The 26,419-nt window shown below is 40.1% G+C and overlaps 1 protein-coding gene across 6 annotated transcripts in view; it reads right to left on the reverse strand.

The window, feature by feature from the left end:
- Nucleotides 1–26,419, reverse strand: part of LOC136420673 (dnaJ homolog subfamily C member 7-like) — a 46,013-nt gene that overhangs the window by 14,603 nt on the left and 4,991 nt on the right. For 4 of the 6 annotated variants that reach the window (XR_010753285.1, XR_010753287.1, XR_010753286.1 and 1 more), the window contains exons 1-5: nucleotides 11,415–12,513; nucleotides 7,137–7,261; nucleotides 4,461–4,574; nucleotides 3,209–3,283; nucleotides 2,336–2,454 (exon numbers count right to left, since the gene is read on the reverse strand). Coding sequence is in view for 3 of the 6 variants with exons in the window: in XM_066407739.1 (XP_066263836.1) it covers nucleotides 2,336–2,454; nucleotides 3,209–3,283; nucleotides 4,461–4,574; nucleotides 7,137–7,261; nucleotides 11,415–12,483 (1,502 nt within the window). In the remaining 3 variants the exon portion in view is untranslated. Of the gene's footprint in view, nucleotides 1–2,335; nucleotides 2,455–3,208; nucleotides 3,284–4,460; nucleotides 4,575–7,136; nucleotides 7,262–11,243; nucleotides 11,262–11,414; nucleotides 12,514–23,019; nucleotides 23,109–26,419 lie in introns of those variants that run through there. The other 2 variants (XM_066407740.1, XM_066407741.1) reach the window with 2 other exon arrangements.

Here is a 26,419-nt window from a genome sequence, read left to right on the forward strand (position 1 = left end):
CAATGCCCTCAGCTGGATGTAAGACTAATAATGCTACTTCTGTGAATCTTTGAGTCTTTTTATTCTGTAATAAGGCCACACCAATTTAATTTTTTGGTTAACGGATTCTTATTTTAGAAAAATAAAAATAAAAATCCGTTATCCAAGAAATTACATTGGTGTGGCCTAATGCTATTCTTCTAAGGTTGAGCTGCAAAGAGAGATACATTTTATCCAATGACAAGTGGCTGACAAGAATGGATTTCACACTATCTTTTTCCAGAAATCAATCAAGACACATGTAGCATACATACATGTATATATGTACTGACATATACAGACTGGCATAAGAACAGGGGATGATAAAAGTCAAATATTCTCCAACTAACAGTAGAATGCTTTATCAGAATACATAAATGACCAACAAAAATGGTCACAATATTTTTGTAAATTTAATACACATACCATTATTACATACATTTTCTACCAAGACAGGGATATTCAATATGAATATAATAATTATCATGCCCTGTTCATATATCTACCTAGTATGTAAGCCAGTCCATATACAACTCTGTGCAAAAACGAGACGTTATACATTCCTGAGGGAGCAAACTATTATCAACTGCGTTTTTGAGTATATTATTAGCATGCATAGCTACATGCATATTATCTCTACTGTTATTCATAAATCAGATTAATTCTTTAAAATTGTTACATAGATAATAGCAATAATTCAACTGTCTTGTATGTACAAGTTGCCATACACCTGTTACAATTGTCGCGCAATGAAATTCTTCTTCTCCATGAAATATTTCTAGTCATGCATAGTTTGTTGTAAGGATTAGAGTCTGTCAATTCTTTAAAATTGTTAGATGATAGCAATAATTTAACTGCCTTGTATGTACAAGTTGCCATACACCTGTTACAATTGTCGCGCAATAAAATTCTTCTTCATGAAATATTTCTAGTCATGCATAGTTTGTTGTAAGGATCGGAGCCTGTCAATTCTTTAAAATTGTTAGATAATAGCAATAATTCAACTGTCTTGTATGTACAAGTTGCCATACACCTGTTACAATTGTCGCGCAATAAAATTCTTCTTTTTCATGAAATATTTCTAGTCATGCATAGTTTGTTGTAAGGATCAGAGGCTGTACCGTGACATGGCTGACATGTACACTTATCAACTAGCCCAAGCTGTCTGACTACAATTGATAGAGATGGGGGGATCAGCCGGGGCTTGGAACACTTGCTAAAAAATCAATATCACCTGTCAGAGCCAACAGTGCCTGGGTACTGTGAGAATACTGTAAAACGAGAAATGTATATCTCTCTCTCTATCCAATTTAACGTCTTTTATTCCCCATCATTACAATCCATCTAGACGGTCTTCAGTTATGCTGACTTTAAGTATCCGGACACAGAAACATACACACACGCAAACACACGCGCAAGCATGCGCAAAACAATTTCTCCACGAAAAAAAAGATAATGAAACAAAGGCAGCTCAAGGACATGTGTGGAATAAAGTGACTTGAAATATGCGAAACAAACGAACAACACAGTGCATGAAACCTTTCGAAGAAATCTAGCACAATCAAACTCTGAACGCCACACAGGCTTTAAAATACCATGTCCCAGTGTTGGGAGCGGAAGGGTTCATAATGCGGGGAAAGCGCCGCGAGGGAGATGCGAGATAGATGCGCAGGATCACTGTGTGTGACAGGACACGTTAATAACAGAGCCCAGATCACCATCTGCCTAACTAGTCAACACCACAGGGTACTGTGAATGCAGAAATGTTTGCGGTGGTTTTATGTTCGCGGCGACCGTTTCACCGCAAACTTAAAACCACCGTGAACATTTTTGTCCAATACTGTAGCAGTATGTGACTATAGCGCTGCCGCAAACTTAAAACCACCGTTAACACTCCATTTTCGCCTTAGCGCGAAATAAAAACTATGCGAACTTAAATGCATTTACAGTACATTTAAATGGTTTAAAAGTAGGGGTGTTGAGACACCCAAAGTAGGGGTGTGTGTGCATCCAAAGTACATGTAGGGGTGTGCTGCTCATTGTACATGTACCTGTTAGCCACCGTACATGTAGTTTTAACTGCAAACTGACACCCTGATTGTCAACATGCTGTGAATTCAAATGAATTAACAGTACCATACTACCATGATCTGAAAACTTTTGAAAATGTGATTTTACTACATTACCAACTCACCTGACTACTTCAATATGCAACTGTGTATATCTGTGGAATTATAAACTTGTAATGTAAATTTGCTGTTATGCTATGTACTTAAATATATATTCGAATAAAAATGTGAAAAATAAAAAAACTCACCTGACTACATCATGTGCCTCTGTGTGCCTGCCTAACAAAGCTAGCGCTTCCGCCTTCTTGATTTTGAACTTGGTACACTGTGGTGCGTGGTCAAGTGCCCGGTCCAGACAGAATACAGCCTTCGAGAGATAACAAACAAAATAAGTCATCCTTCATTGTTCGATCTACTGTAATTCACTTAATCTTCACAGTAGCAAATTTCACCGTGTAAGGAAAATGGAAATTTTCACTAAACTTTAACTTCACGGTGGCGGCAAGTGATTTACAGAACGGATGTGTGAAGGAATCATAAATAATAACAACAGATTTTTTCACAGTGATTGTAAGTTCACGGTACAGAGGTGACCGTGAAAACAGTGAACATAAAGTTACAATGAAAGAGACAAGAATTACAGTATTTGATTCATTGATAAAACATTTAAGTCATAGACATACATATAGCACAAGCAAACTTAGAATAACATTAACTTACATTTGAGAAATATCTATCAGCTGCATATAAGATATTTCTTATTCTCTAATCAAGATTTCTAAACCATATTTCAGACATTCACAAAATGACGTCATGACACATTTGGGACAATGAAAAATGAAACATTCAAAAACTGTCTCCAAATTGAGGTTATGGCAACTTACAAATGTCTTAAAACACAAATTACATTAAAATTCAAATTTCTATCTTTTCTCTATTTATTTATTGGTAGTAGGCTGTGGCTATTACAAAGGGCTAGCCCTGACAAAGACAAAGACAACTACAATACAAATGGAATTGAATCTGTTTCATTCAAATGTTAGTAACAACATACACATAGGCAAATCACATGTTAAACTATGCATGTATAGTATAACGGAAAGTCCCTCTTTTCTACTCACCCTTCTAAAGTCTCCCTTTTTCATATCACCCTCTGCCTGGGTCTCAAAATGGTGGACAGACTGAGCCACCTTTAACTGGAAGAACAACACATTGTGTCATTTAAATGTCCCCTCAAGGCAAAGTATATCCAACCCAAAATCTGACACTTCAAGGTGTTTAGGGACATGTCAGAAGTTCTCGTCTTTTTGCAAACATAATTTATTCATTTCCAAATATAATACCATGGTTCGAATCTGGGGAAGGGCATCCTGCATTCGTCTTTCGGAAGGGACGTAAAATGGGGTCCCCTGATCGAGGAGGTGCCTCAAGCATGTTAAACGGCGCTACAACAGTTTCATTACTCAGATATATACCTACTTGCTGTACTTTAGAATAATGTATGAATATATAAATCATATTCTTGTAAAACACAGTATCTCATATTCTTGTGTGTTTAGTCATTTGTTCAACCTTCCTGGCCACTGAGATTTCATAACGAAGGCACCTTTTTTTTGCCAAACTTTTTTTTTCACGCTCGCATCAGTTTTGGGGTTCCCAGACGATGTCTCCCATATAGTCAAATTAACATGACCTTATGTCAAACAAATGGATATAGTCCTTTCTGTTTTTGTTTCTCTCATGATGAGAACCTTGAATATAAGACTGGTTGGTATGAGTTGGAAGGGTGTGCAGAGTTTGGTATGAGGGATACGGGAGTGTGTGATGTCTACTGATCAGTCTAGCTTAATTCAAGATCACCACAAGTGGAAGTCTGTAAGAAGCTGGCTTATGATGTAAATATAGAATACAACACACTCAGGGTATTCCGTATCACCTGAGGTACCAGCCCAACCGCGGGTAGGATCGCCCGATGACTGAAGGTTGGTTATGCAATCATGACATGACATTTTATTTATGTCATACCAACCCAAGAAAACACACATATCAATGCATAATGCGCCAGAAGTTGAGGGAGTTTTGTGTCCTCGAACAAAAAACTGTAACAACATTGATTCCAACCTTCGAATCCGGTATTCAAATTTTTGTCGGCGCAACCAGCGCGCTCGAAATGCATTCTAAATATTCTATGGAAGCCTGTGTGATACAACTTAGAACCCCGTGTGATACGGAAAATTGTCACACAGTCCGGAACACCTGTATCAAACGTTTTCGCGGCCCAGGTATGACATGATCATTGATACATAATCTATAGGAAAATAACACCCCCTTCTGGAGTTTAGTTCCTTTAAGACTGTAAGGTGTTCCTAATACCTCATCTGCCACAGACTGGTTGTTAGGGTCCAGCTGTAGAACCTTCTGGTACGTGCTGATCGCCTGGCTGGGGTCGCCCATCATCAACAGACACTTTGCTTCCCTCATGTAACCCTGCAAAACAAGCCACAAGAAACGTTTTCATCCAAAATATTCAAATATTTATTACCTTTGTTATCATGATCAATTCATGTCAAAAGGCAAGCAAACAAGAAAAAGCGTATGTGGTGAGTACATTCATGTAATGTAAAGACAGACCATGAAAATCAAATATGGAAAGTGGTGATCATCGATATCAATAGACCAGTATTGGACGAAATCAATGTTTCCCATGTTATCTTCCCAAAATGTGTCCTGAATAGACACATACACACACGTATACAAACACACACACACACACGCATGCATGTACACACACACACACACACACACACATTACACACACACACACACACAATTACACACACACACAAACATACACAGTGCACACACACTGTACTTGACTCAGAACAAATTGTGACATTCTCTTTATAATCAATTGCCTTGCTCTTCAAACATTATTTACTCTGTCTCATAATGGTCATCAAAACATACATGTACTCGTATGTAAGAAAACCAGATCAGATAGAAGTCTCCCCAAATCATTCTATTTTGGAAACAGTCCAGGGTTTACATTCAACATGTCTTGAAAACCAAGTGGAAAATTTAAGACTAGAGCATGATTTAACTAGTAATGTACCACAAAGGATAATAGCCTTTAGCAACTTGGATACAGTGTTTGCTGCTTGTTAACCAAAGCTATAAAATGAAAAATACCATAAAGCGCATGTCCCCTGGGCTTCTAGGATACCACCAAGGCTTTGACAAGCATGTGTAGTAACAGCCTACATTTAACAGCAATGCCTTAAGATTAAAATGTTAATTCCTTATCCATTTCCTTTTGAAATGTTGGTTTTGAGTACTTGCAAAAGTGTAGGCACATGCATGACATGTTTTGGGAGGTTCCTTGATCGCAGTTTTAACGGGTCACCGCGTGGGTCAGGTTGTCTACTTGTCGGTAACGAACAAGTCTGACTAGTTTATCGTTTACACAGATTGCAAAACAAACAAACCACTTTCACAAATTATGACTCTTGAGTTGAGGACTTTAAAGTTTACGAGGTGAGACACAATGTGTAATAAAATATATGCACAAAACTTATGTTAAGTTTTGAATGTGGGCAGCTAAGATTAACAAATAGATACTGTAAATGCATTCAAGTTTGTGTGGTTTTTATTTCGCGCTGAGGCGAAAATGGGGTGATCGCGGTGGTTTTAAGTTTATGGCAGCGCTATAGTCACATACTGCTACAGTATTGGACAAAAATGTTTGTGGTGGTTTTAAGTTCGCGGTGAGACGATTGCCGCGAAAACCGCGAACATTTCTGCATTTACAGTAATAGAAAAACTGCAATGTTGTCATTGTTGCCCACACCCCCCCCCCACCCCTAGTAACATTAAGCGATCACTCTTCTATCACGTGAACCCCAACCTGAAGCCCAGAATGTTGGACAGTCCAAAAACAGACTACAAAGTCAGTCAGCTTGAACATTTATAGCTGGCCATTATTTTCAGCTTCTGAATGATAGTCTTTTGTATCTTGCTGCCAATCTGTTTTTATGTTGATGTTATAGGTTAATTCTACCTCCCACCAGTATAATCACTGGGTGTCATCTCAGACCGCAGACAATGGGGTATTGCAAACATGAGTTATAGCCACCAAACTACCAGCACAATGTTTATGATGTGTTAAAATTATATTAGCAACGCTTGCAACCCTCGAAAAGGTATTTCGCACCTTCACTATTGCCAATGACCAGAATTATGCTGCAAGGCTATAATCAGTCTTTTCTTCCTCAATTACAGGTTACATTGTTATGGGAAATATTTCTTCATTTGATAATATTACTTAAAAAGAAATTCAAGAGTAAAAAAATCACATTTGTGACTTCGTATTTTTGTGAAGAAAAAGCTATTCCTCTGCATAGATACAGTTAGCTGGCACTAAGAGTATGGCAAATATAATCATGTATTAGGAATACAGTTTTTAGCCTGTGTGCCATCCTATTACTACAGGGGCTCCCATACTTGCTACCCTTAAAAATATTTTTTTAGGGTAGCTAGTGTAGGAGCCCCGGTAGTAATAGGATGGCACCCAGGCTATACATATAGAATACAACACGGGGTATTCCGTATCACCCGAGGTACCAGGCCGACCACAGGTAGGATCGCCCGATGGCCGTAGGGCGATCCGCGGGAGGGCTGGGACCGAGGGTGATGCGGAATACCATGTGTTGTATTCTATTTATGTCATACCCACCCTTGAAAACACACAATCATTTCAATGCGGAATACGCCAGAAGTTGAGGGCGTTTTGTGTCCTTGAACAAAAAACTGTAACAACATTGATTCCAACCTCCGAATCCGGTATTCAAATTTTCGACGGCGTCGCAACCGGCGCACTTGAAATGCATTCTAAATATACTATGGAAGCCCGTGTCATACAACTTAGAACCCTGTGTGATACGGAAAATTATCATCCGGTCCGGAACACCCATATCGAACGTTTTTGCGGCCCAGGCATGACAATTTTTTTTTTCCTACCATACAAAAACACGAGTGTAAAATGCAGCTCACCTTAAGGAAGTTGGGGTCTATTCTGGTTGTCTGTCGGGCGTCCTCCAGTCCTTCCAAGAACTTCCCCAGCATGATGTAACAGGCTGCACGGTTGCTGTAGTAACTCGCACATGTCGGGCACAGTTCTGCAGGAGTAACAGATTTGAGAGGTCACTTAACCAAAATTTACAAAATCTACCACACACATCATAACGCTAAGTCAACTAGAACTGGCTTAAGAAGTAGTATTCGTGTACAGTCAATTACAAACCTGCCCAAGAAGAGCATCCAAAAAATCTGGTCTATGTGGACAGGTGGTCAAGACAGATAGGATTCAATTCTATCTGTATTGGCAACCTGTCCACATAGACCAGGTCATTTTCTTAACTTGAGTCAATGGGAAAAATGATGTAAGGCCACACCAATTTAATTTCTTGGTCAACGGATTTTTATTTTGAAAAAAAAAAAAAAATTGAAAAAAAAAAATCATGAAAGCAGAAGGCTGGCCCAGCCTTTTTTTTGGAAAATAAAAATCCGTTAACCAAGAAATTAAATTGGTGTGGCCTAAGGGACCACCAAAAAGTAGCCACATTGCCCGGGTGGTCATTCATACAGGTTTAACTGTTGTTCATAATTCTATAAGGGAAATGATATTTTACATCATTTAGAAATCAACTTAAATTTTGTTAAAATTTCTACAACCCAAGCCCACTGTATCAAATAAGATACATGCATGTAACTATATACAGACATCATCACTCACACAGTTAAAAAAGAGACAAATCAAAGCCTTCTTGTTTAATTTCTAAACATGATGAACCTCAGTCCTCCATATTAGTGACCTTGAAAGGCACTGACTAAGGCATCTTTGAATGACCTTCAAATGTCAGAATTTGCTTGTATACCAACCAATGCCAATGTTTATGTCATTGTTTAGTTTATGTTTATTCGTTTGGCATGCACGTACAATGTATTTACATGCCAGGGTTGCCCAACTATTACAAAGGCATTAGATGGGCATCTATTACGTCATTAGATGACAAACATTTGAATTCTTAAACTTCTCCCTGCCGCCTAACTCTATAACCAATAGATAATGGGGTGCTAAACGGCTACTTCAGTGTGCTTAAGGTTAAGAAAAACCTTATCTTGATGTGTAATCTTAACTACATGTTGTAGATTAAGCTAGTGAATCCCAGCTCTCCAGCCGACTCAAACAATTTCTTGGAAGCCACCTGACGATATAATATATCAAAGTGTCCCTGCTTTGGGGCAAGGCTTCCTAACACCAGGTTTCGATCAATCAGAAAAAAAATGGGCTGCTTTTCTTATACAATGAATATCCTCAAGGACATTCCCATGTGAAACCTGAATAATAGATGAGAGATATGCTGATCTGACCATAGATATTAGAGCTGCTATAGGATGCCTGTTTTGTATTGTGAATACCTTCCTAATTACAAAATTTCTGCAGTGGTTCTCAAAACCTAAAACCTAATTCTATACATTGTCATGTCATAAATATACTCCAAACTCACACGACCCAATAGATTATCACATTGTAGAATGGTCAGTTTGAAACAGAAATCTATATTATAAGATAGAGAAAAGGATTTGTTTTAAGTTTTGATATTTGTTAAACAAAATAATACATTGCCTGCCCCCCCCGCCCCAATGTAGCTATAGACTTAAATGCAAAATATGGGAGTAGTAGCATGTCACATGGCAACATGTATATTAACTGTCTCATGTACATTGGTACATTTTGTTTCGTTATATCACTCGTGAACAGGATAGGGGCTAAAATGATCCAATACTGAAACCGATCACACATCATATGGATGACATGACATATGACAGAAGTGTCCGTCACAGACTATTGCAGAGACACAATCTTTCATGCCCCAAATGCCCTATGATTTTCCCAAATCCTCAGAGCTTATGTCTGTACACGGCAATGTCATCTGACGGTCATAGCAACTCTTCTTATTTCACAACTACCGTAAAATCCCTATTTACGTACGCACTTTTTAAACTTTTCAAGTTGCAAGCAGGTGCTCCAGGCTGACGCCAAAGTCGGGGTGCGTACGTTAGGAGGGGTTCTTCCTCGGAAAAATCGCATATCAGCATGAGAGTACGGTACATCTTCATGCAAATGAAGTGTGGAATGCTACCACACAATCAATCAGTAATAAATAATCAATAATAGATATATCTAAATTGTTTGATATTTTCTACCCAGAAACATTTTCTCAGTAACCCTTGAAGTCGGTAAACATCATCGGAAGGATGATCATTCATGTCAAGCTCTTAACTATCCACCGAAATGCTGGAGAGGGGGTGCGTACGTTAGGAGGGTTTTTCCCCTGAACATTTCAAGTCACTGAGTCAGGCCCGCAATCGTCCCCAAATCAGGGGTGCGTACGTTAGGAGGGGTGCGTACGTAAATAGGAATTTTACGGTATATGTCAGCCATTTTTGTGTGTAGCAATTTGCAGCTAGTGCTGTTAATGTATATTAAAGGGTTAAGGCCACACCATTTTAATTTCTTGGTTAACAGAATTTTATAAAAAAAACGCAATGATTGGAAAATCAACAGGAAAACAGAATCTCAGAGGAAAGTTTGTACTTTGGTGCACACAATTTAAGGGAGTGAACAGGGTCAGATGCAAGTTTTCACCCCTGCCTTCTGTTTTCATGATTTTTTTGTTGCTAAAATTTTAAAAAATCTGTTAACCAAGAAATTAAATTGGCGTGGCCTAGTGCTGTTTGTGTACAATGTATATCAAAGGATTTAGGAACAAAAAGGTGATAAAATTTTCGAAGTTAGGACAGTTCGTCTTATTCTTGAACAGTCCATAAGCTGTATAACTGACGGGAAAGGAAAATCATTCTACCTTTTATGACACAACAAGATTATATGCCAAATGGGTGCACATCATATGATTGTTTATGGTCTATTACCTTTGCCAAGAAGGTTATGTTTTCGACACCGTTTGTGGTTGGGTGTGTTTGTTTGTTTGTTGATAGCATAACTCGGGAAGCTGTCAATGAATCTTTATGATATTTGGAAGGCAGGTAGGCGTTGGGAAAACGAAGGTCAAGTTCAAACTGTAAATGAAGATATCACTATCTACTGCAATGAAAAATTAAATTTTTCCAAATCCTAATTTTTGGGTAAATAAAATTACTAGTATTAGGGGTGGTGTAATACTGTATCCCATTATCTATGTTGCCCAACCCAATACTTAAAATGCCGCTACCTTTTTTCTTTATCACAAGGATATGAAGACAATGCCCTGGGGGCATACATGTACAATGATTCATATGATAAGACTGTTACCTACCCCAATGGCAAAGGTCAAACAACAATAGAAATGGGACTTCAGAATAACAGTTGTGTCTAAAATCAAACAAAACATTATTTTTCATTGTTTAGATTCCCTAAATATTATTCTGAAATACAATGGATGATTTTTTATGCAAGAAGATGCACAGGAGTATGAAATTGATAGGGTGATTCAACTTGTAAGAGTTGATATAATTACTCACTTTGAGTGGGAGGGCGAATACCATTGTGATTGCCACTGTAAGGTCAAGACACTAATGGAGGTTGGGTGAAAGAGTATACAAGTTATAGCTCAATTGCAGTTCTGATAAATATGTCTTTTGGGCTACCAAACTGATTGAGTACCTACATATAATCATGGAAACTGAAATGATATGGTGTGTTTAACAGGTGTGTTCAATAGGAAATTTGCAAGAACTTCAAAGTAGAAGTGATTTGCTATTCTGAAGTCATGTCTATCCAAATGTCATAAATGTCATATCACTACAAAATGTTTGACTGCCTGGCCCACCTATAGCCTTTCACAGTAGTTCCAAATACAGTGAGTATTGTATAAATGTTTGAATATGTAGCTCACCTACTATAGCCTTACTCAGCGGATCTAAATGTCACTATATTGTATAAAATGTTTCAATGTCTGCCTCACCTATAGCCTTACAAAGTGGTTCCAAATGTCACCATACCGTATCATATAAAATGTTTGAATATGTGGCTTACTATAGCCTTACTCGGTGGATGCAAATATCATATTATATAAAATATTTGAATATCTGGCTCACCTATAGCCTTACTCAGTGGTTCCAAATATCTGTATCTATATATATATCCGGTATAACCGCCCTTCGGTGTAACACACCAGCTTCGCAGGCACACAGCGTGGCAGCAGCTGGTTATATTACACCGAACGATATAATATCATATCATATAAAATGTTTAAAAGTCTGTCTCACCTATAGCCTTACTCAGTGGTTCCACAGCCTTCTCATACTGTTTGTGTTTCAGGAAAGTGTGCGCGAGTTGGACGAAGAAGTCTGATCGTTTCAAATCTGCGAAGGACGGCCCTCCGTTAATTCCTACAACATTCGCCTGTACGTTGGATTCCTCCGGGAAATCAAAGTCGGGTTCTGGATCTTGATTGTTTACGTATTTTCCATTTTGTGTTTGTTCTTGTTGCTTTCTTGGACTGAATGTATTGTCTCTATCGAACCTGTCTTCTTGTACGTTTGGATGAAAGCCAGTTGTTTTTCCATTGTCACTTCCGATGTCCTGATCTTCATACAGGCTTCGTAGAAACTCTGTAGCCGAAGGCCCCCAGTCATTCCCGTTATTGCGATCTTCTCTAAATGTCTGACGGAAGTTGCTGGTTCTAGTCCCACTACTGCCTCTATCATCAAGATCCTCTTTCAAGGTTTGCCGAAAGACATTGGTTCTAGTCCCAGTCCTGTTCCCGTCGTCCAGATCTTCTTTAAGGTTCTGCCGAAAGTAACTGGTTCTAGTCCTCGGTCTGCTTGTATCGTTGATATCTTGCCTATTAAAGACACCGGTTCTAGCTCCGGTACCGCTTTCCCTAGAAGTATTGTTCTGCCTTGCTGCAAAGCCATACTTTGGCCTGATGTAGTCCCCATCATCGATATCTTCTTGTAAAGTCTGACGAAAAGTTCGAGTCCCACTACTTGTAGCAGCCCGCGGGGATACCCTTGGAGACGCTTGAAACGGAGGAGTTTGAATCCCACTACTTGCGGCAGCTTTTGGAGATTCCCTTGGAGATGTTTGAAACAGAGGGGTTCGAATCCCGCTTCTTGTAGCAGCCCGCGGGGATACCCTTGGAGACGCTTGAAACGGAGGGGTTCGAGTCCCACTACTTGCTGCCGCTTTTGGAGATTCCCTTGGAGATGTCTGAAACAGAGGTGTTCGAATCCCGCTTCTTGTTGCAGCTCTTGGTGACACCCTTGGAGATGCTTGAAATGGAGCGGTAGCGTCGGGATTGTAAACATTCCTCGCCCTACTATTCTCTGGCATGTTGGTTTCCTCAGCAATCTTTTGTCTTTCAGCTGACAGGTATGTTCTAAACTTACTACTACTAGATTTAGAAGTCTCCTGGACACCAGATTCAGGTGTGGATTTTGCTGTTAATGTATCACTTCCGGCGGATGGCTTAGGAGATGCTCTGTCACTTCCAGGGACTGGTTTGGGTGATGCTTTAAGCTGTTCCTCCTTGTTTTGTTCCTCCCGTGCTCTTAGTCTTTCCTCTGTTGAAGTAAATATAAAGGGCCGACTGCTTCCACTACTTAGAGTACTGGTAGTACTGCTTATACTGCTGTTCCTACTTACACCAGAAGTGCTCTGTGAAACGTTGTCTGTGGAAGAGTGGTCATGCTGGTCACCAAAAGTGTCCATTTCTTCAGCCTGGTTTTTAACCTCAGTCGAGAGCCGTCTAGGTCGGTACAGGTGCGACCCTATCCACCTTGTACGTGCGCCAGTATCACCTGGTTTACCTGTATTAGTGGGGCTATTGTTTGGTTCTTTGTAGTCTGTATTTCCCACCTGGTCTGGTTTTGCTGTGCTATGTTCTCCTTGATGGACGTTGTTGAGCTTTTTCTCTTCTGCTTTCAGTCTAAGCTCTGCAAATTTTTCACGTAGGCTGGGTCGTCGTTTTGCTGTTGGCGTGTCCTTTGTTGTGCCCGTATCTGTATCAGGCCCTGGGGTGTCTGTTGTAGCGTGGTCGTCGCCCTGGTTGTTGCGTCCTGTGCTGTCTCGTGATGTTTGTGAACACCAGCTGGCTCCTGTTGAGAAACCGTTGTTGTGAGAAGCGTTGGTCGATCCCGCGGACGCATAGCTCATGCGTGAGCCGTCGGGTGTACCGACCTTTACTCCAGATCGAGAGACATGTCTCTCTTCTTTCCTGTCGCTCCCGGACGAATCCCCCGCTCGGTGGCTACCGTAAAATGCAGGAAAAGAGTGTCCAGTCCCGTTTTGATCCCCTCCGGAACTGTGTCCGTCCCGGACGTCTATTACAGGCATGATGTACCCCTTCCTTTACCACCTCCAGACAACTAAACACAAGCGTCTGGACGCACCCAGTGGCCCTGCACAGAACTATGCCCAATCCCCACAGGCAATGAAACCCCTACATCTGCAAAGACCGGCTTTCCGATTGGACGAACTAATTCGGAGCTGCTATGCAGATTACAAAGGGGTAAGGCGGAGTCAATAACGCGGTAATTGCCGAGAGCACGTGGACAAAGAACGAGGGATCGGCACAAAATGTTGATGTCAACATTCAGTGGCAATATATACAAAACATACTGAGTTACGAAATAACCATAACATCGATAGACACAAGCTGTTTTGTGCAACCACTTTCCAGTCTAGACTGTAGTGTAATTCACTACAATTGGACTATAAAAGTTGCCATGCATAGCATACTAAACAATCTAACAATGACCGGCTAGTCACACGGAAAATATACCCCAGGCTTCAAACCTCTTGTGTATCACACCCTTTATCTTATGCTTGTTTACACTATTTAAAGAAACAGTAAATTTAATCTTATGTGTGTCCATCGGACACAAGAAAAGGCATAACTTCACTTTTGGGCTATTCCAACTCATATGTATGAAGGGGAGTCATGGAAATTTTCTTGAGTTCATCCTTTAACCAGCCGTGTCAATCGTTGAATGGTACAGTCCTAAGGTCTAATACATAGCTGACCCATGCAAGATTAATTGGGATGAGAGGGATTGTGTTGTCAGTCTCCTACATAGGTATTAAGTTATGACATGTTACATACATTTTGACTGTGGGTGCACCAGTGCACCTAGATATTTGTGTAAAGTTACAAATGTAAAGGTACTGATATATCTTTGTACACTAGCATATATTGTAAATTCAGAAATGTTCACGGTGGTTTTATGTTCGCGTTTTTCGCCGCGGTGAACTCTTCAGCGTGTACTTAAAACCACCGCGAAAGTTTTTGCCCACCAATGACTGTAGTGCTACTAAGGTTTCAAACACAAACTTAAAACCACCGCGAACACTCCATTTTCGAATTTCCGCCCATCGTGAAATAAAAAACCATGCAATCTTGAATGCATTTACAGTAACATATTCTTGACATGTGAATGTCATGAAAAACGATAAAACCTTTCTTGCGTCACTTGTTAAAAATTTTGAAGTTAGCAGTTGATTTTCAAACTCAAACTCAAGAGAGGCAAGAAGTTTTGTAGCATGGAAACTAACTCAGTAACTGTTCCCATTTTTGCCTTCTTGGTAGAAAGTGTAATACTAATAGCCTTTGACTACAAGCCCTATTCAACACACTCGATAACCAGAATTTTCTATGAAAGAAAATATCAAAGTTGACAGGTATGTTAACTTCTGTCGTGACTTGGTCCCTTTGAGCGTACCATTGCATGTATGGGCATCAGTGTTACATGCACAGGTGCACACATGTTCAATACCTGCATACATATTTCAGTATTCAACCACATGAGGAAATGCAAGAAGCAAAATCCATACTAGGGAAAAGTGAAAAGGAAAGTGATCTCGAACCAGTTTAGCTCAAATGAACTCAATGAACAGATGAGCTAATCTTCCACTGGTCGTGACAGAGAAGACAGACGCTATATACAGTATTTACAGGTTCATTGTACCGGGGAAATTCCCCTAGCTCTTTTCGACAAGCACAATGAACAGTGGACCACGGCTTAACGTCCCGTCCTAAGGACTGCGACCTTTTCCGGTAGCATGCATGTCAGTTGAGCGACACAGCCGGGATCGAACCTGGGGCTTCTAGTTCCAGAGGCAAGATCACTAACCACTGGACTACGCACGCCAGGGCTCTAGCCAGCCTGAAATTTTATCCCGTAAGCCCTAAAATTTTGTACAAACCTAACATATCGAGCGCCGAAGGTGCGAGGCGTCGCGCCGTAGGCGCGACAATTCTAGGGGGGTCCGGGGGTATTCCCCCCCGGGAAATTTTTAAATCTAGACCCTCTGAAACGCTATCTCCAGCATTTTGAGGGGAAATTTGGGTGAAAAATTAATTGGGCCTTCGTTGTACACAATCGGCAAATAAATGAAATTTAGCACCACAAAACTTTCTTATTTATTTGACAAATATACACGTGAATTCAAGTCGGCAGAAATATAACATTTTCAACACCGGTACGACGCGTTTGCGCCCTGTACTAAATATAGTAGGAAATGAGACACCCTACATTGGATAGAACGCCCTAAAGACGTTCAATATTTTCCTTCCGTGTTTTCCATGGTCGATTTCTCCGGTAACTTCCACTTGATTTGATCAAAATTCGTCGATTCAAGCCCCATCTTCGCACCAAATATCAATTTCTGATAAAACCTCGCGGATTCGCGCCTCTCGTGAACCGCGAGACTTGTATGTCATTTGTCGATTTTCCGTGACGCGGCGTGAACGAACGCTGTTATTGGTAGATGATATCTGATTCTGAGGTCTAAAACTATCAACACCAGTTTTCGCGGGAAGAGTGCGTGTAACTCGGCGTAAAACTTTAACAATGTCTACCAAAAAAGTACGGAAAGCCTGGTAACTACCGGATTATTTTTTGTGTGGCTATAACTAGCGGTGAACCGGGGAAAACAGCCGAAAAAACGTCAGCCCGATGCGACCGGCCAGAATATGTAGTGGGGCACTAGTAGTGGGGAGGGGGGCACACAATGCTGATTTTCTCTCGGCCCACGAACCACTGGCAACCTCCGCGCCTCCATTTGTCTGCTATAAAGCCACCTTGAGGTTGTCACCTGCCGCCGGCGGAAGATAGAAATGGCCTGAATCGACCTCGCTTTAACTTCCGCTTCTTTTCTGGAGATCTTTGAAAAAGTTCAAGCCCTGCCTATATCTTTCCTCCCGATTTTTTTCCGTCAAGGTTTACGGATTGGTCTTGAATTTTTTCCGTAACACGCAGCAAAGTTCCGTAAATTTACGGCAAAACTGGCGCTGGCTAGAGCCCTGACGCACGCTAGGGCTTTATAAGTGCTCTAAAGACCAGCAAATAGAACCAAACTCTGTTAAATGCAATGCTACATTTGCAGTATGTTTGCGATAAAATTTGATACAAAGGCAACACATAATACAATTTAACTGAACAGAACTAATAAGATATAAATATGCCAAACTCACCAACAGCCTCCTTGTAATTGTATAGAGCCAGAGCCATTTCATACTTCCGAACCCGTAGCCAACTATTGGCCTGCGCGGTTAGTCTCTCTGCTATCTTCCGATGACTATCTTCCGACAGATCTTCTCCTTCTGGGTGTACTTCACTATCCTCTCCCTTCCTTCTTGCCTCGGCTTCCTTGTAAGCTTGTCTAAGAATCTGCGTAGCTAACGCTTTCTTCCCGTGCAAGACGTTTACTTTTATAGGCAAGTCGAGCCCATACAGAAGCTTTGAATGCATCATGATGTTTCCAAACTCGATACGAAAACAATAACTGTCCTTATGGCAGATTATCAAACCTGTTCTAAGTGTTTAACATATGAATTGGCAAGCAAAGGCCTCATGAGGGACTAAATGCTCGTAAACCTACCAGTTTCTATTATGGTTTTGAGAAATGAGGTCTCGGAGGAAATGGTTCACGTACTGGCTATCATTTACATCTACCTGCAACCTCACCTGTAATCCCACCTGTACTTTAAGTAACACACCTGTTAATGAATTTAAAGCTTCCTTCCCTGAATTCAAACATCAAACAAATGCACTTAGTTCGTGTGATTGGAACAAATGCCACAGAAAAATACTAAGTTTTGAAGATATAGATATAGCGGGGCACAGAAAATATGAAGGAAGCGATAAGCATACAGATACGAACAGACAACGAATCCTTACTTTCCTAAAACCTGACTTTATCTATACAAGTATCCTACATACAATGACAATTATCAAATTTAGTAATAAAAATCATGCCAACTATTGGACACTAGCCTATGTTGCAGTAAGCCTACAACTACGACCTACCACTACATAAATAGATAGCCGTTATGTACAACTACAAGACTTACAAGTGGCCATGGCAAAAAGATGTGGGAAGATATGCTCCGTTGGCTAGACCTCCTAACCTTTAGCAGTTCAGAATACAGTACATCGAGATGTTATCCTAGACTCTCATGCAAATGTGGCTTCAGTATAAACAGGATATACGTTGTTGTTAACTGAAAGATCTTAGGAATTATAATCAAGCTGTCTTATAGACCAGGGCTCCAAATAGTGGGTGCATGTGCACCTGTGTGCACCCAAAATTGAAGCTGTGCACCTAATTTTTGACTGTGGGTGCACCGAGATATTTTTGTAGGCTATAGGGTAGAGGTACATATGTACTATTGTGCTAGTGTACAAATGTAAGTATCACAAAAAGCAATTTGTTGCACTTTATTTGATGTATAACTTGTTTGAAATTTAGCCATATTTGGAAGTTAGCCATAGAATTACAAATTGAACTTCTTGATCATAATTATAAGAGCATTTAACTTTGTAATTATGTTTTGACATTCAACTTCATTTTATGTGGTGCACCCAAATTTCTTCCTGGGCACCTAATACCTTCCCACAAAAGTTAAAATACAACACAATAGGAATTTGGCTCTTAAATGGTTCATCGGTATAGATCACGAAATTTGAGCGGCAAGCGTCTGGAAACCACTGGACGGAATCGAAGCTAACTTTGCTTACAGGTTGTTTACATACAAGTTCCCTGTGTTGTGACTTGCGTTAAGTAAACAACCACAACCTAAGTACCCTTCTGCGAAAACTACTTCCATCTGCGAATGCCACAAAACCTCAATCTTTTGGCAAACATCTTTTCTGCCCAAACCATGCGACAAACATTTGCTTTAGACTTAAATTAGAGTCTGAGACAGACTTTAGAACCTACATGGCAAATTCTATGGAATTGAGGGATTGTCTTTTTAACCTAGTTGTAACACCAAGGTGGATTATCCAGGCATCTTACCACAGGAAGGATTTAAGGCCTAGAACTGTTTACTCTTTCGTTAAGGAGTAACTGAGCCCCTGGGAATTAAGATAAGGATCTTAAGAGGATACAATGATTGAACAGCACCCTAAGGTAGGAGGATTAAAATGCGATTTGTGTTTGTCTTTATTTGATGTTACACACCTTTCTATGTTGTTACATAATGATTAGCTAGCTATCTTACATGTACATGTTTATGCATTTCCCTCGTCTAATTCATGGCTTTTATGTAATCACTATTAAAAATGGCCATATTCAATAGAGAGGGCTGTTTTTTCATTGTCACTGCAATGTTTGTGAAATGATTACTGTAAATGCAGAAATGTTTGCGGTTTTATGTTCACGGTTTTCGCGGCGACCGTTTCACACTGCAAACATTTCTGTCCAATACTGTAGCAGTATGTGACTATAGCGCTGCCGCGAACTTAAAACAATTGTCGTCCTCTTTTCAATACATCTCCTTAATATATCTGCAAGACCTCAATTTTCTTTTGAATTATGATCTCCATAAGCCATTTCTTTCCTCTAGGCATTTGTTCTTCCTTCTTTTGTTGATCCCCTTTCCACAATAGGGACAATGAACTATATAATCCCTAACATTTCTGCGACCAAATCCCCTACAATTACATGTAGAGCAACACCAAAAATCAATCAAAATGAAACATTTTCACCGATCAAAATGAAACATTTTCACGGATCAAAATGATAGGACAGAATTAATTGTACAGATTAGCATATGGTTCTGTGGAATGTACGGAATGCCTGTGCCCTTAATTATGACACACCTACACACACAGGTGTGAAGGTCACTACGGAGCTGTCTGTGGGGTCACCTGGGGGGCAGTTCAGTAACAACCACGGGGGAGGGAAGATTACGTTAGTAAGAATTGGTACAAATGTATTTCACCCACGTATAGTAAGTGCATTTAAGTTCGCGTGGTTTTTATTTCGTGGTTAGGCGAAAATGGAGTGTTTGCGGTGGTTTTAAGTTTGCGGCAGCGCTATAGTCACATACTGCTATAGTATTGGACAAAAATTTTCGTGGTGGTTTTAAGTTCGCGGTGAAACGGTCGCCGCAAAAACCACGAACACGAAACCACCGCGAATGTTTCTGCATTTTCAGTAACTATTACAAAACTATTTACATACACTGTATACCATCATAATCATCTTTTTTTTACTCCTTCCATTCTATTCCCTCCCCCAAACTCTTATTGGTACATCCCTAAGTAGGTCAATGAACCATCATTAATCAACTGGTTGGGGCTAATCCATTTGTCTACTGGAGGGGTCTGATGAGATATTCTGGGCTGGTCCATTGGGGTATATTTTTAGGGTTTGAGGTGATTGGAATAAAAGTTCTATCATAAGTGCACATTTCTATACTAAATGATCGTCTTTATGCATTATTAAGGCATAAACAATAAGCTTTGTACTTATTTGCTTGCACTAGCTTCAAGATTATGCATATCATAAAAATCTTGTGTCCAATTTGTCTGCCTGCAGTACCACTTCCGTCTGGTAGGAGGCACTTCATCACAACCACTTGGACTGTACAGATACACTGGTATGTACCTAACTAAGCTAACAATTAGATTATGCCTAACTAATATACATAAAGAAAAAAGGACATGCGTGACTGCAGAGTTGTCCTGCTATACAGTAACATAATCATGTAATCATACAAATCTAAGGGAAGAACGCTAACAAAAATATCATGTAATCACAAAGGATCATCATCAAAAAGGTTACTTTTGTAAGGTTCAAGTTGACCATGGTGTGGTATGGGAGTCATATAGACATGACTCATACTAATTACAGTATTTCTTAGCCAGAAAAAAGTGAGTCACAAAATCATATTGCGAGAACAAAATCAATATGTATTAGTAGATAAACGTTGACTGAAAAAAAAATCCTTAAAACTTTGCACGATGTACAAAATGACTAACAAACTTGTGGACGTACCGACTGATTAGTATCTAATACCAGCTCAGAAGAGGACTAGAAATAGTCATTAAGTTCCTGGAGTTATCAGCCAAGGATTGATGTGTTCAAAAATTCGTATTTTCCTAAAACCATAGTAGAATGGAACTCGTTGTCATCAAGTACTGTAGGAGCATCTTCACTAAGTAGCTGTAAGGAACAGTTGCAGTCAGACATGCAAAGACTAGGTGTACCAGACCGTTCAGTGTAATATAACCAGCTGCTGTCGCGCCGCGTGTCTGCAAAGCTGGTGTGTTACACCTAATGGCGGTTATACCAGCTATATAGATACAGATATAGATACAGAGACAAAATCTGCCCTCCTAAAACCAATGAAAATTGCAATCCACAGCAGTGTTCTCGCCAGCCTGAAATTTTTACCCGTCATTTCAATTTTCCTGTCGGGAAGAACATATCGAGCGCCGAAGGCGCGAGGCGTCGCGCCGGAGGCGTGACCATCCTAGGGGGGTCCGGGGGTATTCTCCCCCGGAAAATTTTGGAATCTAGACCCTCTGAAACGCTATTTCCTGCATTTTGAGGGGCAAATTTCTTTGTAGAATAAGCTTAGTTTAATGACATCTCTTTCGGTGAAAAATTACACAAGGGTTTCAGGCTTAATTTTGGGAGGAGGCGTGCCGTCGATCATCGCGGTAAGATCGCATGTTCACACACAAGCTACATTTCTATGTTGTATACAATCGGCAAAGAAAAGAAAATCAAGCACAACAAAACTTTATTACGTATCTACGTCCTTCAAAAAATACACACAGAATAAGTCGGCAAAGTTAAAAATTTTCAACACTTGTCCCGTATGCTCCCTGTAATTATTGAACATAGAATTTGACACCCTACTTTGAGAAAGAACGCCATAAAGACGTCCATTTTTTTCTCCCATGTTTTCCACGGTTAATTTCTCCGGTATCTGCACTGAATGTCTTCAAAAGTTGTTGATTCAAGCCTTCCAACAGCCGCTTCGTCGTGCGATCCTTGCGATCCCCGCCATTCCTCTAACATCTCGCAAATTCACGCTTAGCTGAAATCACGCGAGTAGCGAGACTCGCATGTCATTGGTCGGTATTTCTTGTTGCGACGGAGACGACGCACTGTGATTGGTGGTCATGGTGGAATAGAATATCTGACGCCTGTTTACCATTTCTTTCGGGAAGAAAGCGCATGCAACTCAGCCGCCGCGGCTTGAAACTTTAATAATGTTTTACAGATTACAGAAAGCCTAGCTATAGGAATATTGCTGAATTTTTAGGCTTCTTTGATAACGAGACTGACGGTGAACCGAGAGGGACAAAACAGAAATAAACGTCAGCCCGATGCGACCAGCCAAAACTGTGGGGAGGGCGGCGCATGACGCCGAGTTTTCGGCGGCCACCAAATATCCACCACGGCGCTCTTTGTGTGTGGCTGGGGTTGTCGCCGGCGGGCATTAGAAATGATCTAGATCGCCCTCGTCGCGAACTTCCGGTGATCCTCTGGAGTTTTTGCAAAATTCTAAACTCTGTCTAAATATCTTTACACACCGATTTTTGTCCATTAAAAATGACGGGTTGGCCAAAAATTTTGTCCGTCATGAGCGACAAAAACCCGTCAAATGACGGGAGGACGGGCGCTGGCGAGAACACTGATCCACAGCCATATGTTATGATAACATCAAAGATTTACTAGTTCATGTACCAAATATTATAGGATACCTTATTGCCTACTAGAAGAAGGATAATGTAGACATTGTGAGTGGCTCAAAACCGACAGTCCTATGGCCGCACATGGGGCAATTGTCGTATTGAGGTCACCTGCGCGCCGAATGGCAGTCGCTACAGACTCTTGCGATCTAGCCCCGTCAAATGTGCGCTCCTCGTAATTCAGCCCCTGGCTGCGAAGAGAGAGTATTCGGCCTACCAAATAATAAATTGTAATATAGCTCCAGTTGACCCTATACAAAGGTCAAGTTACACAATTATCGTAAACTGCCAAGGTCAAGTACCTTTTTAATCTTATGTCACCAAAATTGCTCTTTAAAAATTAGTGTATTTAAGACAATTGACATGACTTAAACCAATCGCAATCTTACTTTCAAATTGTTTCGATTTCTAATCTATATCACTCTCAGAAGTGTTCAAAATTGGTGTCATTCTAGTTCTACATCTGCAAAATTTTCATGTGGCATTGTGTGGCGTAATCGGTAGGATGTTGCTCAGAACCGAGAGGTCCCGGTTTCAAAACCCCGATATGCCCCGATGTTGTGCCCTTGGGAAAGGCACTTTACACGACTTTCCTCACTTCACCCAGGTGTGAATGGGTACCTGACTTTGGTTGGGGAAGGTCGTATTCAGGTCCCCTGGTGGCGCGGAATGGCAGCCGCCCAGACCCTTGCGACAGTTCCACAAAGTGTGGAGCAAAAATGTATCAGTATTATGTGATTGTAAACCCTGCAACAATTCAGCACTGGCTGACATTGCACAGGTAATTTCTGACAAATAAACCATTATTACTATTATTATTCAAGTATACAACACAGGTAGGGAAAACATACAATATATTCCTAACAGTACTTACCTATAGCTTCATCATATAGCTTGATGGCGTCCTTATAGTTTTTACGAGTGTACTGGGTGTTTCCTTGGCTTTTTTTGGCCTCAGCTTTCCTGTAACAATAAAAACAAGAGGTTCAGCCAACTATAGCATAAAAGTCCAGAAACACAGACACAGATAGACAGACACACACACACACACAGACACGAACACAAACACAAAACAATATCTCCATTTTTCATGGACATAAAAATCAATGTGAGTTGTGTATTTACAGATGGGAGTTGAACTGAATACAGTATGTTTGACCACTGGACAATATGAGGTCAGCAAGCATGAGATAATGATGTTGTATCACTGGTTCAATCAAATCTCACCCACTTTTATGTACACATGTATATCTGATGATAGAAAATTGTATGTTGTAGACATCTAGCAAAGGTATGATTGAATTTCAACTGCAAATCCTATTACAATATCCCAGCCTTTGAAAAAGGGTAAAATATAAAACCTATAATAAACATGTAGTATATTTCCTATGACACAAACATGTAGACATTTTTTGTGAAATGTTGAAGGGATTTGTTACAAAAGCATACAAACAAATCTTCCATAATACAAGTAATGTTGACAGCACTGAGTGCTACATCTTATAGTGAAAGACAGCTGTATATCTATGCATGTATGTTATGTATCAAATTATGTATGCACTTAACTTGATATAATCTAGAATCACCAGAAATATCTGTACCTTTCTATATTAACATCAAATGATCGTGGTTTTGGATTAGCAAATTGAAAAGGAATGATAGTATGATGGATATTGGACATAATTGGCATAGATGGAAAGATAGAATTCTATATAGCATAAATGTGGCGTCCGTGTGGCGCAGTGGTAGATCACTTGGCTGTCAAACAATGGGACCCCGGTTCGTATCCCGATGTGCCCAGAGACATGTCCGGACTTGCGCCCAGACGTTGTGCCCTTGGGAAAGGCACTTAACACGACTTTCCTCACTTCACTCAGGTGTAAATGAGTACCTAGCTCATCTAGGGTTAGGAACGTCCCTTGGATAGGATGTTAAATGGAGTGTTTGGAGAGAGCCACACCCCGCGCACGTTAAAGAACCCACCACACCTTTCGAAAAAGAGTAGGGGCATGCCCCGGTGTGCGATGGTCCAAATCTTACAGTCCTGTCTGGGATGATATCTTTAAAAGGTGATAGTTCACCTGTTATGTCAATCCTTCCACAAATGTGGTAAATCGAAATAAATAAATTTGCAAATGCCGATCTAAGTTAGTGCTGCATCTTGGTGCAAGTCTAGCAAAAGCCACAAACAAGACTTTTTTTAAAAAGAAACTCCTAAAACCACTCTATTAATGTTATGCCTCATCTTCAAGTGGTATACGTGGCAGCCACATTGATTGATTGTTGCTATACAGGCTTGTCCGGTATATTTGTGCAGTGATTGTGTAACAGGTAATGATAGGCTTCAACCATTGTAATAAAGAATATAATAGACTATTATTATCAACAGTTACTGTACATGTGTTAACAATAGTGACAAGACTGGTCTGGTGGTATGCATACCTTCTGTGTGAAAAGATATGGAAAAGCCTAGTATTAGAAGAACAGACTAGGAAAACTGTATGTTGTGACGTTTTTTTCAACATGATTGCTTGCCTGAACCTGTAAACGTAAAGCAGTCATTGAAGCAAAATGTTATGAATATTATGATACCTTTTCTATTGGTTACTTGTTAGCCTCCTTACGGGCGTATGAATCGTCAGAAAAAGGTATAATAAGCCAGTAGAGTCAGTCCATGGTGAAGATCACATTTCGCAAGTGAAACCCTGGCAAATATTCTCCCAATAGCCGGCGTAGTTAGTCTGGTAGAGACTAGTTACTTGTCACCACAGTTGGCGACTGGCCTTTCAGTGAAGTTCTCTGGGTCACCCCTACTAGTACTCTTATCAACAAGTGTGCTGGGTTCTTAAACATGTAGCAGTTAAACACCTGACGCTCCCTCATATTTCTATTACAGGGCCGAAGACTTAATTTCATTTCCATTTCAAAGGACTGGACTTCTATAGTTAAGCTAAGGTAAAATGGATGGTACATTTTTCTATTAAAAGAGACTGCATTTCAAGAAGTACAGTACAATGTATACAAAACGAATGATACCAATTCTCTACTTTGACAAATGGTTAATTATCATCACATACATCCTTCTACGGTAAGTTAGTTCTGTGTCAAACAATAACACAAACTAAAATTCAAAACACAAGACATAACCGTTACAGTATTTACACACATTTATAATGATGTCAGTATGGTACTTTCCGGACTCACAAATAGTTACATGTACTATGACCTTTGGCCTACCTTACCACATGTGCTTACCTCAAGGGATCAACCAATTAAGATAAGGGGGAGGAGTATGGCTAAATGCAAATGTACAATTTCATTAAGTTACAAGACACCATAACCAGATATATCTAGTATGTTACAGATTTGGTGAGCGTCTATTTCTTTTAAAATTGTTCTTGTACAATTGTTTCTTAAACATTCCGAAAAGCAATGTATTGGGTGCCATTTCAACACACACCCTTTCACAATCATTTCTGATTTGTCCCTAAGGTTATGTGCCAAGTCTGGCTCAGCCAAAAATAGAACAGGGACCATCCATGGGTCCTTTTACATCCTATCAATAACTCCCAAGTTAGGAGGGTTTAATATTGACGTGTTCATTACATAATAGAATATGTTTGCTCACATGACCTTAAAGTCAATGTTCAAATCAATCAAAAGAATCTCAGTATAAATCATATATAAAGCAACAAATGCTGTCCACTAAATTAGCCTATTTGCAGTGCAGAAAGATAAGTTATACCTCAGGACTAAGGAAAATCAGCCTCCCAAAGCCAGAAATGAAAGTTTAAAGGCATCCGGAGCAGAATTTTATGAGGCTTGAAACTTGAATAAAAAAACTCCAGTTTCTAGTCATTCCTACACATAGTAAGTTTTAATAACACTATACCATTACATATCGACAAAGATATGATGTCGTTGTGTGGTGAGAACTGATAGAAAATCCAAGCCCTAGTAGACTGATCCTGACTGCCTATCACAATTAGAGGTTCGACCGATGAGACAGTGACTGCATGTCCGTCAAATAAACTACGCACAAAAAGTTCGGAAACTTAACTTTGGTTGATCATATCTCCGTTTTTTTTTAACCGATTTTGATGCATGATATATCATTATAAAGCTTGTGTGATTCCCTTTCTATGATAACAAACTTATTGTGATTGAAAACCCACGGAACAAGTACCAGGACTAATAACGTGAGTGGGTCACAGAGAAAAAGTGCCCAAAATTCCACGTTGGTGTCATACGCGCGCTGTGACATCCTATTGGTA

Source organism: Branchiostoma lanceolatum, chromosome 15 (genome assembly GCF_035083965.1).
Source record: "Branchiostoma lanceolatum isolate klBraLanc5 chromosome 15, klBraLanc5.hap2, whole genome shotgun sequence".
Taxonomy (NCBI): Eukaryota; Metazoa; Chordata; class Leptocardii; order Amphioxiformes; family Branchiostomatidae; genus Branchiostoma; species Branchiostoma lanceolatum.